General features: G+C 47.6%; 1 protein-coding gene and 1 long non-coding RNA gene across 2 annotated transcripts in view; one reads left to right on the top strand and one right to left on the bottom strand.

Annotated features, from left to right (window-relative positions):
* Positions 1 to 9,475, bottom strand: part of AKR1D1 (aldo-keto reductase family 1 member D1) — a 35,064-nt gene extending 25,589 nt beyond the window's left edge. The window contains exon 1 of the mRNA XM_066183791.1: positions 9,216 to 9,475. Coding sequence (XP_066039888.1) covers positions 9,216 to 9,308 — 93 coding nt within the window. The 5' untranslated portion in view covers positions 9,309 to 9,475. The remainder of the gene's footprint in view (positions 1 to 9,215) is intronic.
* On the top strand, positions 9,236 to 10,358 carry LOC136289728 (uncharacterized). The gene is made up of 3 exons (XR_010720857.1): positions 9,236 to 9,319; positions 9,865 to 9,910; positions 9,994 to 10,358. It is a non-coding gene; the product is annotated as an uncharacterized lncRNA (long non-coding RNA).
* Positions 10,359 to 12,477: the final 2,119 nt, after the last annotated feature.

Here is a 12,477-nt window from a genome sequence, read left to right as displayed (position 1 = left end):
CTTTCAGTTGTGGTAATCCTGAGTACTCACTCATAGGGGTTCAGTTTTTCCCCTCTTCAACAATGCCAGTGATTCCCGGTCTCATCTTCTGTAAAACAATCTTCTTAACTTTTATTTAGATAGAACGGCTTTCCCTGTGGATTTGAATGGGCTTTAAAAACCCTCAGCATATCTAGAAAGCCATAGAGAAGAATAAAAGTACTATTTTTGGGGTGTCAATATTTGGATTAGTATTATGGCACTGGTAATAGCTAACTTTGTAGTTTTTGGATGAGGAGTATATTGAAACAGCTAGTGCTTGTCACTTGCAGCACGCAGCTATGGAATGGAAAAGGTCTGTTCTCTGTTTGGTTACTTCTCAAATAAGAATCCCTGTGACTGGTTTTGAGTAGTGCTACTGTCCTAAAAGCTTATCTGGATTAACCCACTATTAGTTTTGGATCTGGACTAATTAAACACAATTCTACCCTGTGTCATAGGCAGACATGTAGTTTGGTGGATCATGTTGGTACCTGATATCCACCATCTAAAAGCCGTCCTGACGCCCAGACAAAGTTGTCACCTCCTATTGGCGGCCTTGTTCTGGGATCATTTTCCTGTGGAGCGCTCTTGCCGTGTCCAAGTCTGCACGTGTTGGTGCCGTGTTTCGGAGCCAAATGACGCGGTGCCAGGGTGGCTGCAAGAGCCAGCTCCTCTGCTCAGATTAGGCAGGCATCACTGCACAAGGCCAGGCAATTACCTGGCTGTCAATGGATTCATTAGTGCAAGTCCTCAGCTCTGCGTGGGGATACCTCTCTTGGTCCTGGAGCCGTCTGAAAATGTTTTCATGTAGCAGCTGAGATGTCATCATAGGTTAGAGGTACTATCATTTTAAGAAGAAGAGGTTTTGTTTTAGGGATGTTGGTGTAGCCAGCGGGAGGGGAAGAAGTTGCTCTGAGCACAATCTGCTCCTTATAGCAAACTAAAAAATCACAATTTTCCAGGACCAGCAATTTTGTGTCCATTTTGCTCAGAAGTCCTCCCTCGGTTAAAGAACTTTGTAGCTAGAAAGTTAGTTTTGCATTCACACTCTTCTACAAGGCTGGGCTCTTTGTCATTAGGAATTTTACATGTTGTCCACTTCAGTAAACACATCTTTTAATCTGCTACACATGATTAGACACTAATCGTGTTCACAACTGGAAACAGAAGCCATTAGCACAGAGCAGAGATTAGTAATACTATCACTTTGTTTACTGTTAAGCTTCCAGTTTCATGGAAATGAAGAGTCACAGAGATTTCATCAGAAAAGATACATGGAAGTAAAAGAGCATTTTGCAAATTCAACAATGTCTTAGAATTATGGGGTTTGTACAAATCAAAGAATTAGGAACAAAGCTTGTGTCTCCAAGAAAGTTGCATGCAAGAATCTTTCCTCCAGGCTGACAGAGTCTGGTAAGTCATTTTATTAAATCCAAATTTAAAATCTGGTTAAAGCACAGCTCTTACACAAAAGCTAGAAGTTTCAGAGTCTGCTACATTTCAGGGGAAAAAAAGCATCTACCTTTTCTAATTACCTGATTTTTTCTAATTATATAACTTCAGTTTCCTTTCTTAATGAGACAAAGATGCAATCTTGCATTTATGCAAGCCAAAAACGTTCCATTGTATAACGCAAGATTACAGGGAGCTAGCAGGAACTGAGGCACCAAGAGGTGGTTGCAGGCAGAGGAGAGGTCAAGGCTAAACACGAAAGAAGTGTTGAAAACAAAGAAATGGAGGAAGACTGCTCCAGTGGCAGAACAGAAAACTTGCATGGTTGAGAAAAAAAGGACAATGCAAGATAAACCAGAGGTAGTAAACATGCCACCTGAGCATATAAGAAAGGGAATTTTAAAATGTGTCATGCAGCAGTAAGCTTTTAGTAAAAGTCATTGATGAAATCAGAACTTGTTCTGAGACCCTTTTGATTTAGTTTAACCTTCCAGCGTGTACCCTCATCTCTTTGTTATATTGAGTTTGATGTGTGAAAGCACTCTTTCATGTGTGAAACCACTTATTCCCTGGCATATTTGCCACCTCGGTAGCAACCATCAGGGATGAATTAAGGCAATACTAGAGCCCATCACTGCAGTTTCTTGACTCCTCACACAAGATCTTGCCCAAGAGCCAAGTTGGTCTGTTGCCTGCTAAAAGCAGATGCCCGCTGCTGCATCTCCTCCAGGTATTTGGGCACCAAGTATCAAAAAATCCTGCATTTATCTGCTCTTGGCAACTGGGTTTGCCAGTAACTGACTTAGTTAAGGAATAAAATCTGAGCAATTAATCAATGCGGGTGTCACTCAACACCAGGATACCAGCCACTGAAGGAGAGGCGTGCCATCTGCAGTTTGTGCAAGTAAAATTACCTCAGTATGGTTTAGTCCTTCCAGCATGAAATTAACTGAGCCACGACTCCGTGAGTGATCTGGCTGCACATATAGGGTTTCGGGATAAATATTGATCAGTGTGGAGGCGAGGCTAAGAGTTTACTGACAGGCAGTCAAAGAGACATGTAGGAGAGCAGGCAGTGGTCTTTCTGGGCCGCAGTAATGTATCCCCTTCCCTTCACCCCTGACTCAACTGGTCAAATCTCCACCTGGACATACGATTTTAGAACATTGTCAGAGACAGAGGAAACTTGAGACTATCCTCTGAAACATCTCAGAAATCCCAGCCCTGAGAGACCTCATGTTGCTATGTGCTGGCCAGCCGTGGCTCCGCTGCTCCAAAGTGCTCCCTGAAGACAAGAAGAACTAGTACAATATGAGGTAATACTGCTGGTTAAAAAGCAAACACCTTGAGAAAGCCAGTGGTGGTTACCAAAAAGGGACTGTGAAGGGACACAATGTCTTTTGGAAATGCTGACTAGGAGATACAACGCAATAACTTTAAAAAAAAATTATTTTGTTTCAGGAATTTTATTTACTTCTGAAGTTCAAGGCATAAGTAAGAGGCTTTGTAACCAAATATCCCAGCTGACTCCCCCAGCTCTGTTCAAATCAGGTTCCCTATATTTTACCTCTGAAAAAAATAATTCCCTGGACTACATCTGTGGTAATTTCATGTAGGTTCATAAAGATCACTTCATTAGAGAGCTAACTTCATACTCAATACTTGCTAAGTTCAAACACATATTCATGTGTAATCATTCACATTAAAAGGACTGAGGTATTTTCTTTATATATTTATTTTAATAGCATGTTATGGGAAATAAGATAAGGCTGTAAGAACATTTGGATGTTAGAAGAGTTCCTGTTCTTGTCACTGCCTCTCTCATCTCTTTCAAGAAAAAAATCCAGAAGCCAAGTTTACCTCAGGAGGAAGACAGTTGTGTGAGTCACAGTAGGAGAAATTTACAGGCAAGAAATCAAGAAGTGAAAGCCTTTAAGCTCAACAGTATCTGCAGGGATCTCAGGTATCATTTCTCCCAGGAACTCTCAATACATGGTTAGTATTTTAGCTTTGGGTCAGATCAGGTGACTTTCTTTGCAAGTCACCTGAAATCATTGCTGTCTTCAGCCAATCGTGTTTCAGAAGCCAGTAGTGGCTTTCCAGGGGGAAAACAGGGGGGATTAAGTTGAGTGTAATTCCTCCCTTACTGCAGCTCAGAGATCCAGATCCCATCACGGGGACAAATCACTTATTACCTCTTTTGACTTAACAGCAGCCTATGGCAGCTCCAAAGGCAGGCAGCCTGAAGCAGGGGTGCAGCCAGCACCGTGAAAAGTGACTGAAAATGTTTGTGCATGCACATCCTTGTGCGAGGAGCTTTTTGGCATAAATGATCCTATGAGAGCATTAGAGGCTGTTAGACCTGTACAATGAAAAATTACTCTGTTCAGCTTCTAGCTTGGGTGTAAAAAGTAATTCAGGGTGCCAAAACAGTGTTTTTACTTATCCAAACCAGATTTTTTTAACTTGGTCACTCAGACTGGATCTGGGAGCCCTGGATGAACTTTTCCTCTCCCTGATTCAAACCAGCAATTTCTTCTTAAACAAAACCCAGACTGTCTGGGCATTCACAAGGGTTACTTTGTGGTAGTTAAAGATTTGGGGAAATGGGTCTCTCTTCCTCCTGGCTGGATGCCATACCAAGTTCTTCAGCATCCAGTGCTGTGGGGCTGGTGGGCAGTGCGCTTTCCCATGGGGAGGGTGCTCCTCCTGCTCCAGCCTGTGCATGTTTCTTCTTGCGTCTCTCTAGCTATCACCTACCCCACAATCACGTTATTTCCCTGAGCTGTCTGATATGAATTTAATCCCCAGAGGCTGAGAGGAGGACTGAATCTGGTTTCCCACCGCCCATGTGGATTCCCTTACCAGCGGGCTATTCAGGGAAAGGCAACTGCTACCTCCGAGTGCTTTAATAATTCTTTGATTCCTCAGCTTGTACTGCCAGTGCCCAAAATGAAATGCTTTGCCATTTGTTTTGCCTGAAACTATTCCACAAAACTGCTTCCAATTTATGAATGGATTTGGCTACCTCAGAACCTCATTTTTAGCTAAGTCGCAACTTGCCAACAGCCCTCACCCAGTGCTATTCTTGAGCGCTTTGCCCAATCTTATGTTTCAGAAGCAGCGCCTGTGTACAGTGCGGTTGCCACAACCTTCTCTCCAAGCCCTGTCCTCCCTCAGTCAAAACAGGAAGGCAGGAGAGGAGCTGTGGCCAAGGCCCCTTGACCTTCCAGGGAAACAGCGAGTATTTATGTGGAGACACTGGACTGATGATCTTAGCTGTGTTGACAGGGATGAGTTATAAAGTGAAGCAGGCGTAAGTGCAGTTTTAACGAGGCATAGGATTTCCAGGATTTAGGAGTGTTTTTAGCACCTTTCCCCTCTAAGACTGCTCGTCCCCACACTTCATCTGCTTCCAGATGGGTGCCAGTGCCACTTGATGGGCTGTGCTGGGAGCTAAGAATCAGTGCTGGGAGGTAGTGGGAGCCTGCCATGGGCTGGTCTTGTTCTGCTGTAGCACAGGGCAATGCCAGGGGCTCATCCAGGGGCCTGTCCTCCTCTACCACCCTCTGCTGTGGGGCTGCCCTCTACCTCCTCCCCCCATCTATTTAATACCCTGGAGAATTGGGTCAACGGCTTGGGGGCCCTCAGGGAGGGGGAGCTGGACACGGTGCATCTGCTGGAGCCTTGGCAGAGCCGCTCCTGCACTCGCAGGGCTTTGCCAGAAGGATCCACAGAGCCAAACAGAGGTAGAATTGGTCTCAAATTTTAAAGCTGTCTGGAGTGCATTGGTAGTCCTGATTCACAGTTCCCACTGTGGTTCCCACCCAAACCCATGAGGAGAAGTAATATTTGGAGAAAGGAAGAGAGAACAGGGGAAGGAGTCAGTGACTGAGATTTCCACTTCTTCACTTGAGTCCATCCTTGGTAGGATAGCCTAATTTTTTGTGTAGGCAAGAATGTAATACGTATCATAAATTTCATTCCTTGCATGAAGGAGAATGCAAAACCAACTTCACTACAATGAAATCTGCCTGCAAAAGAAAATTAAGCTTAATAATTATGCAATTATTGCATTCCTTTATTTTAAAATAAGGACAGGAAGCACCAACTTACCAACCTGTTAAAAAAAAAATTATGTGCTTCTCTTGATAAATAACCCAAGTTTATGACTAATTCTATTCTGTGACCCAGTGAAGATTCCTTTCTTCCTGTTAGCAGACAAACTGATAGCCAATGGCTTCATTGTACTTTCTTGCTGTGGTAGGAGAGTAAAGCAAAAAGAAACCCCCAACGCTGCACTTTTCAGCCTCAAAGAATTAGCTGAATTGTCATCCCAACCTCTACCCAGTCAGAAGAAAAGCTCTCTTACATCTAGGGGGAAAGAGCATTCAATTAAAATGTTGCTGATTTTCAAAAAGACCTTTTCCACAGTGGTCCAGCTCTACTCCTGTTGAGTGATGTACTACTTTGAGTCAGTAAACTTGTACAGGGGACTTTCTGTCAATAGATGTATTTTTTTTTTTTTTTTTTGAGTATTTCACAACCAGGGAAGCATGACTTATCTCCTAAAATCGTCTTTGGAGAACAATTAAGTTATTTAAGATGAGCAAGGCAAGCTGCTGACACATTTCAGTTTTGAAGGCACTGCTGTTCAATTTATGCAGACAAAGCCTGAAACGTGAAAGCTGGCCTCCTGCCTTTGTTTTCTTCTAACCGACTGCCGGAGAAGCAGATTTCCCTGTTCCATGGCTAACTAGATCTGCCTGGTTGGCTTAACCAGCGAGCACATTCCTGCACTTCAGGAAGAACACTTCAGGCTCATTACGAGCTACTGGGCTACAGCCTGACACTAGGAAAACAGATTTGATTTGGGCAAGCTGCTCTGACATGGAGGTGCCAGGGTGAATAACCTTTGGGTGGAAAAATCAAAACAAAAAAACTAGCATAAAATCAAAAACATGCCTCCAAGAGCAAGATGAATAATCTGATAAATGAATGGCTCTGTATTTTATACCAAAGCACAAAATAACCAGAAGTTGCAGGGATCTGACTCATGAGCAGAAATAGAGTGCTGGGGCTGGCTTGAGCCGTTGCTACCACCAGCTGCCTGCCCCCACCGCTGGAGAATGGGTGGCTCAGATGCTGCTTCTTAAGCAATTCAGCCACAAAAGTCCACAACTAAGCATTTTAAGGGTAACTTGTCAGAGCTAGTTTATAGCCTCACTCCTTAAGATAAACCTTGAAACGGTCCTGGGTTGCCACAAAGCCTTTCAGCTGTTGAGGCAGGAGGAACAGGGCAGACACCTCTCCAGGCATCCCGGTGGAAGTTGCACCAGGCACTAGTCAGCACTCGGCAAAGCAGCTTGTCCCAGCCGAGCAGCACTCCGCTGCCACGGCGAGGAGTTGACAGAAGCCCCCATCCCCCCTTATCAGCCAAGCAGCCGTTTTGAAACGGGCAAATTTTAAGCCGTGACCTATTTAAACGTCCTGCCCCATCACGGACCAGCAGCACAATTCTGCAACAAATCCCACAGCACGCTGCTGCTGCGTTTCCCCAGCTGCTCTCTGTGACAAGTTCTTCCACTTAAATAGCAGTCCTAATACTAGCGTAAAGCTCCAGCCTAGCTCCGCCAGAAAAACACTCATTGTTTCACCTGGTCTTGTGTGAAAATGAGACTGTGGCAAGTGCCTTGTCACTGCTACTTTCTCTGCCTCTTCTCAGCTCCTCCTCCCACCCATAACTTTCTAACGTGTTTATCATGTAGAGAGAGAAAGCTCAGAAAATCAAACTCCTACAAAAGCAGGGGGAAGGAGAAAGGGTGGCTGGATTTGTGCACCCATCCCCACTGAGGGTACAGTTACACGGCAGCTTCAATGGCTGTAAATTGGAGCTGCCTTAGCAATGCCTGCCCTGCCTGCATTATCCTGTCCTCCCCACCTTCTGTTAGCAGAAAACACAAGGACGTATATGCAAAAAGCAAAAAGCCACTACCTGGGGCTGATTCGACAGAAAACCAGCCCTACCTAAAAATTATTCATTTTGGCTCATTGTACTCCATGCAAAGGCTCGCCGTCCACCTCGAACCACGGGAGGGCAAAGGAAGGAAGCATCAGGATTTTTCAGGACGGGGGGAGAAGAAGCAGATCTGTTGCTCTGTTGATTTTGGGACAGCTGAATTCCTGCAGAATGAATTCCTAGCAGGGTAACAGCAGTGCCGAGAAGCTGCCTCCGTAAGGGGAATAGCATCCAGCTCCCCTCTCAGCTCCGTCAGGTTACTTGCCACTCGGGGCTCCCTCCCTGATGCCACAGTATTGGGCCACGGCTTGTCCGGGCTGCAGGCGGAAAGTGCAGCAGGGTAGGAGCTCTTGTGCTGGCAGCTGCATTTTTCTTAACTTATAACTAGGGCAAAAATTGCAACTTGAGGGTTGGGGGCATGATGTTCACGTCTGGAAGAAGATGCTTCAAGTTCACTCAGAGCTATTTTGACACTGAATTATGCAACATTCTGCTTTGCTATATCAAAACTCCTGTTAGAGACCTTAATTTTGTTTGACTAACCATTACTCAAAGAATGCACCAGCTGAAAATCCCGAAAGTTTAGTGATGTGAGGGATGATGCCCAGGCTCTGAAGTAATGAATTCCTATTGATTCTCCCTATGTAAACCAGCATCTTTAACCACTGAGATCTGCAGTCCTGAGGACGTCTTACACCCTTTCTGCATCACTCATGCATTGCCTGCAGTAGTGTTTGTTGAAAATTCGACACCGTTATTGATGCACCATGGTACGTTTAGTGGTTGGTAAATGGCTTTAATCAAGAGTTTTCTTTTAAAAGGTACTTTTAAATACCCTGTGATATGCGAAGTCATACACACACATTGCATCGCAGGTATTACACAAGCCGGGTTCTGGCCACGATGCCTCTTTTCCAACTCTTCAAACAAACAAAAAAAGAAAACTGATGAAAGATCGGGCACTTTAGGAGAGCTTTAAAAGGCAGTGGCTACTGAATTGCCTTTGCGCTCCCAGGTCCGCAGAGGGAAGAAGCATCAGGTGTGCTTCCCCAGACTCCGCGGGTGCAGCCGACCGGCACGGTCAGACGGGATGCCTGTCCGGCGCAAAACCGAAGGATGCGGAATATTTGAGAGTGGTTTGGCCGCTGGCAGTCAGCTGGAGGAGCCGCAGGAATCAGGATGCAGGAATTTGGGTCTTTGTTTCAGGAACATTACTTGGAAAGTATCGGGGGCAACCGCAAGACGGTCCGAAATCCCTCATCTCATCTACGCCCCCGGCGCAGGGGGCAAGGCAGGGGAGCCGACGGCACGGTCCCTGCTGGCTCCGGGTGGCCGAGGGCTCTCGGCCGCCTTGCCGGGGGTCCCATCCCTTTCCGACCCGGGCATTGCACGGCACATCCCGACTCCAGGTCCCCCGCGCCCCTGCCCGTGTGCCCAGCGGCGCGGGGCGGTGGGCAACAGTGGCAGCTGCAGCACACCGCAAGCAGGGCGGGATTTTTTTCTTATTTCTTCCCACCTTTTCCTCATCTGCGGGCCGCGCGCTGCCCGCACTGCTCATGGCACAGCTGGGTCTTTTTAACTCGGCGCGGGGAAAAGAGCAAAGAGAGAAGTAGCCGGGACGGGAGGAAAGGAGGAAGGTAGCCGCGGCTCGGGGGGCTGCAGCGAGGACGGCCGGCATCTGCCCCGCCAGCGGCGCGGGGAGTCCCGGCGCCTCCGGACTTACTTTCTGGGGGTCGGCGTAGGTGCCCAGCCCCAAGAGCGGGATGCTGTTGCCGTCGCTCAGCGGAATGCGGTGGCTCTCGGCGGTGAGGTTCATCGTGCCGGCAGGTAGGGCCGCCCCGGACCAGGGGCTGACTCCGCAGGGGGCGGGAGCCGCCGCTTCGCAGCCAACCGCGGTCCCTGGCACCGGCACCCACCGACGGCTGGACGGAGCGGACCGGCGGTGGCTCTGGGGGGACCGAGGGACAAACTGTCCTCTCCCGCCGCCGGCGAGGGCCTTTTTGGGGGGCTGAGCCACGTGTGCCCGCGGCTGCCCTGCACCGCGCCCCGCCGCGCACCGCCCCGGCCCCGCCCCGGCCCCGCGGCCACCGGCTCTCCGCGCACCGCCCCGCGCAGCGACGGCCCCGCCGCGACCCCCGCGGGGACTCCGGCGGGGGCTGCGGGCACGGGAAAGGCTGCTCCGTGCAAGCCTCAAGGTGGGCCGTGGGCCACCAGAACCTTCGGGGGGTTGCTGCCCGCTGGCCGGGGAGCTCTCATGGGCTGCCCTACCCGGAGCTGCCAGCAGCAGGGCACCGGCTTCCCGTGGTTTGGGGTGTCAGGTCTTGGAAATTTCCCCACAGAGGTGTAGAACAGTGTCCACCTCTCTTTTCCAGTGGTTGAAACCTACTACTGTGGAGGAAGGAAGGAAATCCCAGACTTGTGAGTAGTTTCTCTGCTTCCATGTGTGTCCCAAAAAACAGTGAATGGGCTCAAGTTCCTCACGGTCTGGTTCTGCTCCACAGTGGAAAAAAATTGTACGTATTTCCTAATGCTGATGTCCCAGAAGAAGACAATATCCTTTATGAAATTCATCACACAGCTCTTACTGTCCTTTCTGGTCCTCATGAAACACGGCGCCATGCTTTCACACCACTCTGCAGATGTACCCTGTCCTGAGCCACCTGCTTTGTGACATCTATGCTGAGTTCTCCCCATTCGGTCTGGAAGTGCATGGTCTTTATATCGTCCTAGATCAACCTGAAATTAAGCCCTCGGAGAACATTTTTCCTTAGCCATAACAATGGCCTTTGCCTGGCAGATTATTTTATCTCCCTTAATACCCTACTTGGCTTTCTGTGCATGGTAACAGTTCATCAGGTTATGCAATTCCAAGAGGAGTTAATGGATTCATAATGATAAGTTATCTCTGCAGTTCTTGCAATCAACAGGTGTGCACCAGTTTGCATTCAGAGAAAGAGTTAGTTGCTGCTAGGGCTGGGAACCTACCTGGAGAATACCCTACCATGAGACCCTTTTAGTGTTACTGGTTAGATACCTGCAAGGGTCTCCTGAGAAGATGGAAAAAGTGCCACTTCCTCAGTTAGGAATTCCAAGAAGTTCAGGACTAAGTGCAAGCCAACTAGATCTCAACCCAAAAATTTCTAGATAGTTAGGATGTCCTGCAGGACAAAGGTAGGGTGCTGTGGTGTGGGTAAAACACTCCTTGGAAAGTGGACTGAGTGTGACTGAGGTTTTCTGAGACTTTGTGCTTTACCTGGACAACACAGTGCAAAGAGCTACCTGTAAAGTGGCTGGGTTCCATCTCAAGGCAGGGAAGCTGAGGCAAACTGCAGCCTGGCTGTAGTTAATGTGGGCAGGCTCATCCTGCTAGACCCTGTCTGTGTGTTGCTGTGAGCTGTGGGTACCTGCAGGAGGGAGGAATGCCCGTGCCTCCATGTCCCCCTGTTGTTCCCATGTAACCGATTACCACTTTCTTGCTACAGGTGCAGCTCCGCTCTCCTCTGTCTGTGCCAAACATACTCCGCAGGAAGACAAGTCGCTGCCAGCTGCATGTCTAAGCTATAGCCATCATTCTACTGTATTTCCAACAGAGGAGCAAACACACGGAGAGATGGAAACGGGGTGAGTAAAGAAAGTCTGATGTGACAGAGGACATTTAGAGACCTCCTTATTTCCAGTCCCATACTAGCATTCCATGAAGAGGCTCTGCTGCCCAGCGGCTGATTCCTATCCCTTAACTTCTATGCTTCAAGTCCACTCCACATCATGCTTTTCCATAATTTCTCTCAATCCAGCATCTTTTTGGGAGTTTTAAGGCAGGTTTTGCCACATTTGCTTTGGGCTCAGAGCACATTCAGTGTACTCATGTGCTCCGGCAAGAGAGCAACGCGTGCCCAGAGCTGCGCGTGATCCTGAGCTAAGCAAAGCACGGCTGCGCCTGCGATGCCTGTCCTGGGGAGAAAAGCAAGTGCAAGGAGCCTCTCTGGCAGGGGTACACGAGCCTGATATGTGATAGCCTTCAATGACAACTGTGAAAGAAGGATTGATGGACTTGCCTTAGTTCACAGAACGGGGAGCTTGGGCAGGAGAAGGACTTGTGCTTCTAGGAACAGGCAGGCAAAGTGGTCCATCACCTGCAAGACAAGCCAGCCACACTGCTTGCCACAGACACAAGCCCCCAGGACTCATCAGGGTAACAGACAAAAGTCACTTCATTTCTAGCTTCACTGCTAGACTGGTCCTTACAAAACTAGCCAATGTGTTCGCCCAAGGAATTGGAGAGAGGCAGAGAGTTTTACTAGTCCTTCCCTCCACTTCTGCACCTTAACTGACAGCAAAGACTGTGAACGCCTCTTACACATGAGACTTTTAAAGTCCCATATAGCTGCTCTAGCTCCCTACCCTTCTGTTCCAGTGCCTTTGCAGATTTTATATTAAACCCCAGAAAACTGATAGGGAAATGCATTTTCCCCCCTTTACATCCAAGTTACTAACTAAACCACCTTACTCCATAGAATCTAGAAATACTAGCAGGTTTTCTAGTTGATAATGAATATCCCTTAAAGAACAAAGGAAGCCGAATAATGGAGCCTGCAGCCTGTCACATGTAATTCTTGTTAGTAATAATTTCTGTTAGCTGTTCAGGGAAGCACAGTTCTAAATTTCAGAGCTGAAATGACTTAACCAGACTTTTTATGAGGACACGGTATCTAGCAACTCTGACTGCAAAACAATGCAAGTTTCTAGAGGCAAAACGTTGGCTGCTGGTCCTTGTCGATCAATAACAATTCAGGAGCTTTTATAAAATGCAGATGTGATCTCAGTTCTTTCTCTAGGAAACAAAAACCATGAAGTTTCAGCCTGGCCTGACTAGCAAGTAATGAGCACTGCCATCCTATCAGCACAAGTTTGCCTTCTCTTGTGAAGCTCATAAATCACACAAAAACACCTTCAGAGGCAACTAAGGTAGGTTTGTGATTCATGTC

The sequence above is a fragment of the Chamaea fasciata genome, unplaced genomic scaffold (genome assembly GCF_029207755.1).
Source record: "Chamaea fasciata isolate MVZ Bird 193981 ecotype frontalis unplaced genomic scaffold, bChaFas1.0.hap1 SCAF_5, whole genome shotgun sequence".
NCBI classification, from domain to species: Eukaryota; Metazoa; Chordata; class Aves; order Passeriformes; family Sylviidae; genus Chamaea; species Chamaea fasciata.
The sequence above is the reverse complement of the archived record's forward strand: the minus strand, read 5'-3'. Positions and strand labels throughout refer to the sequence as shown.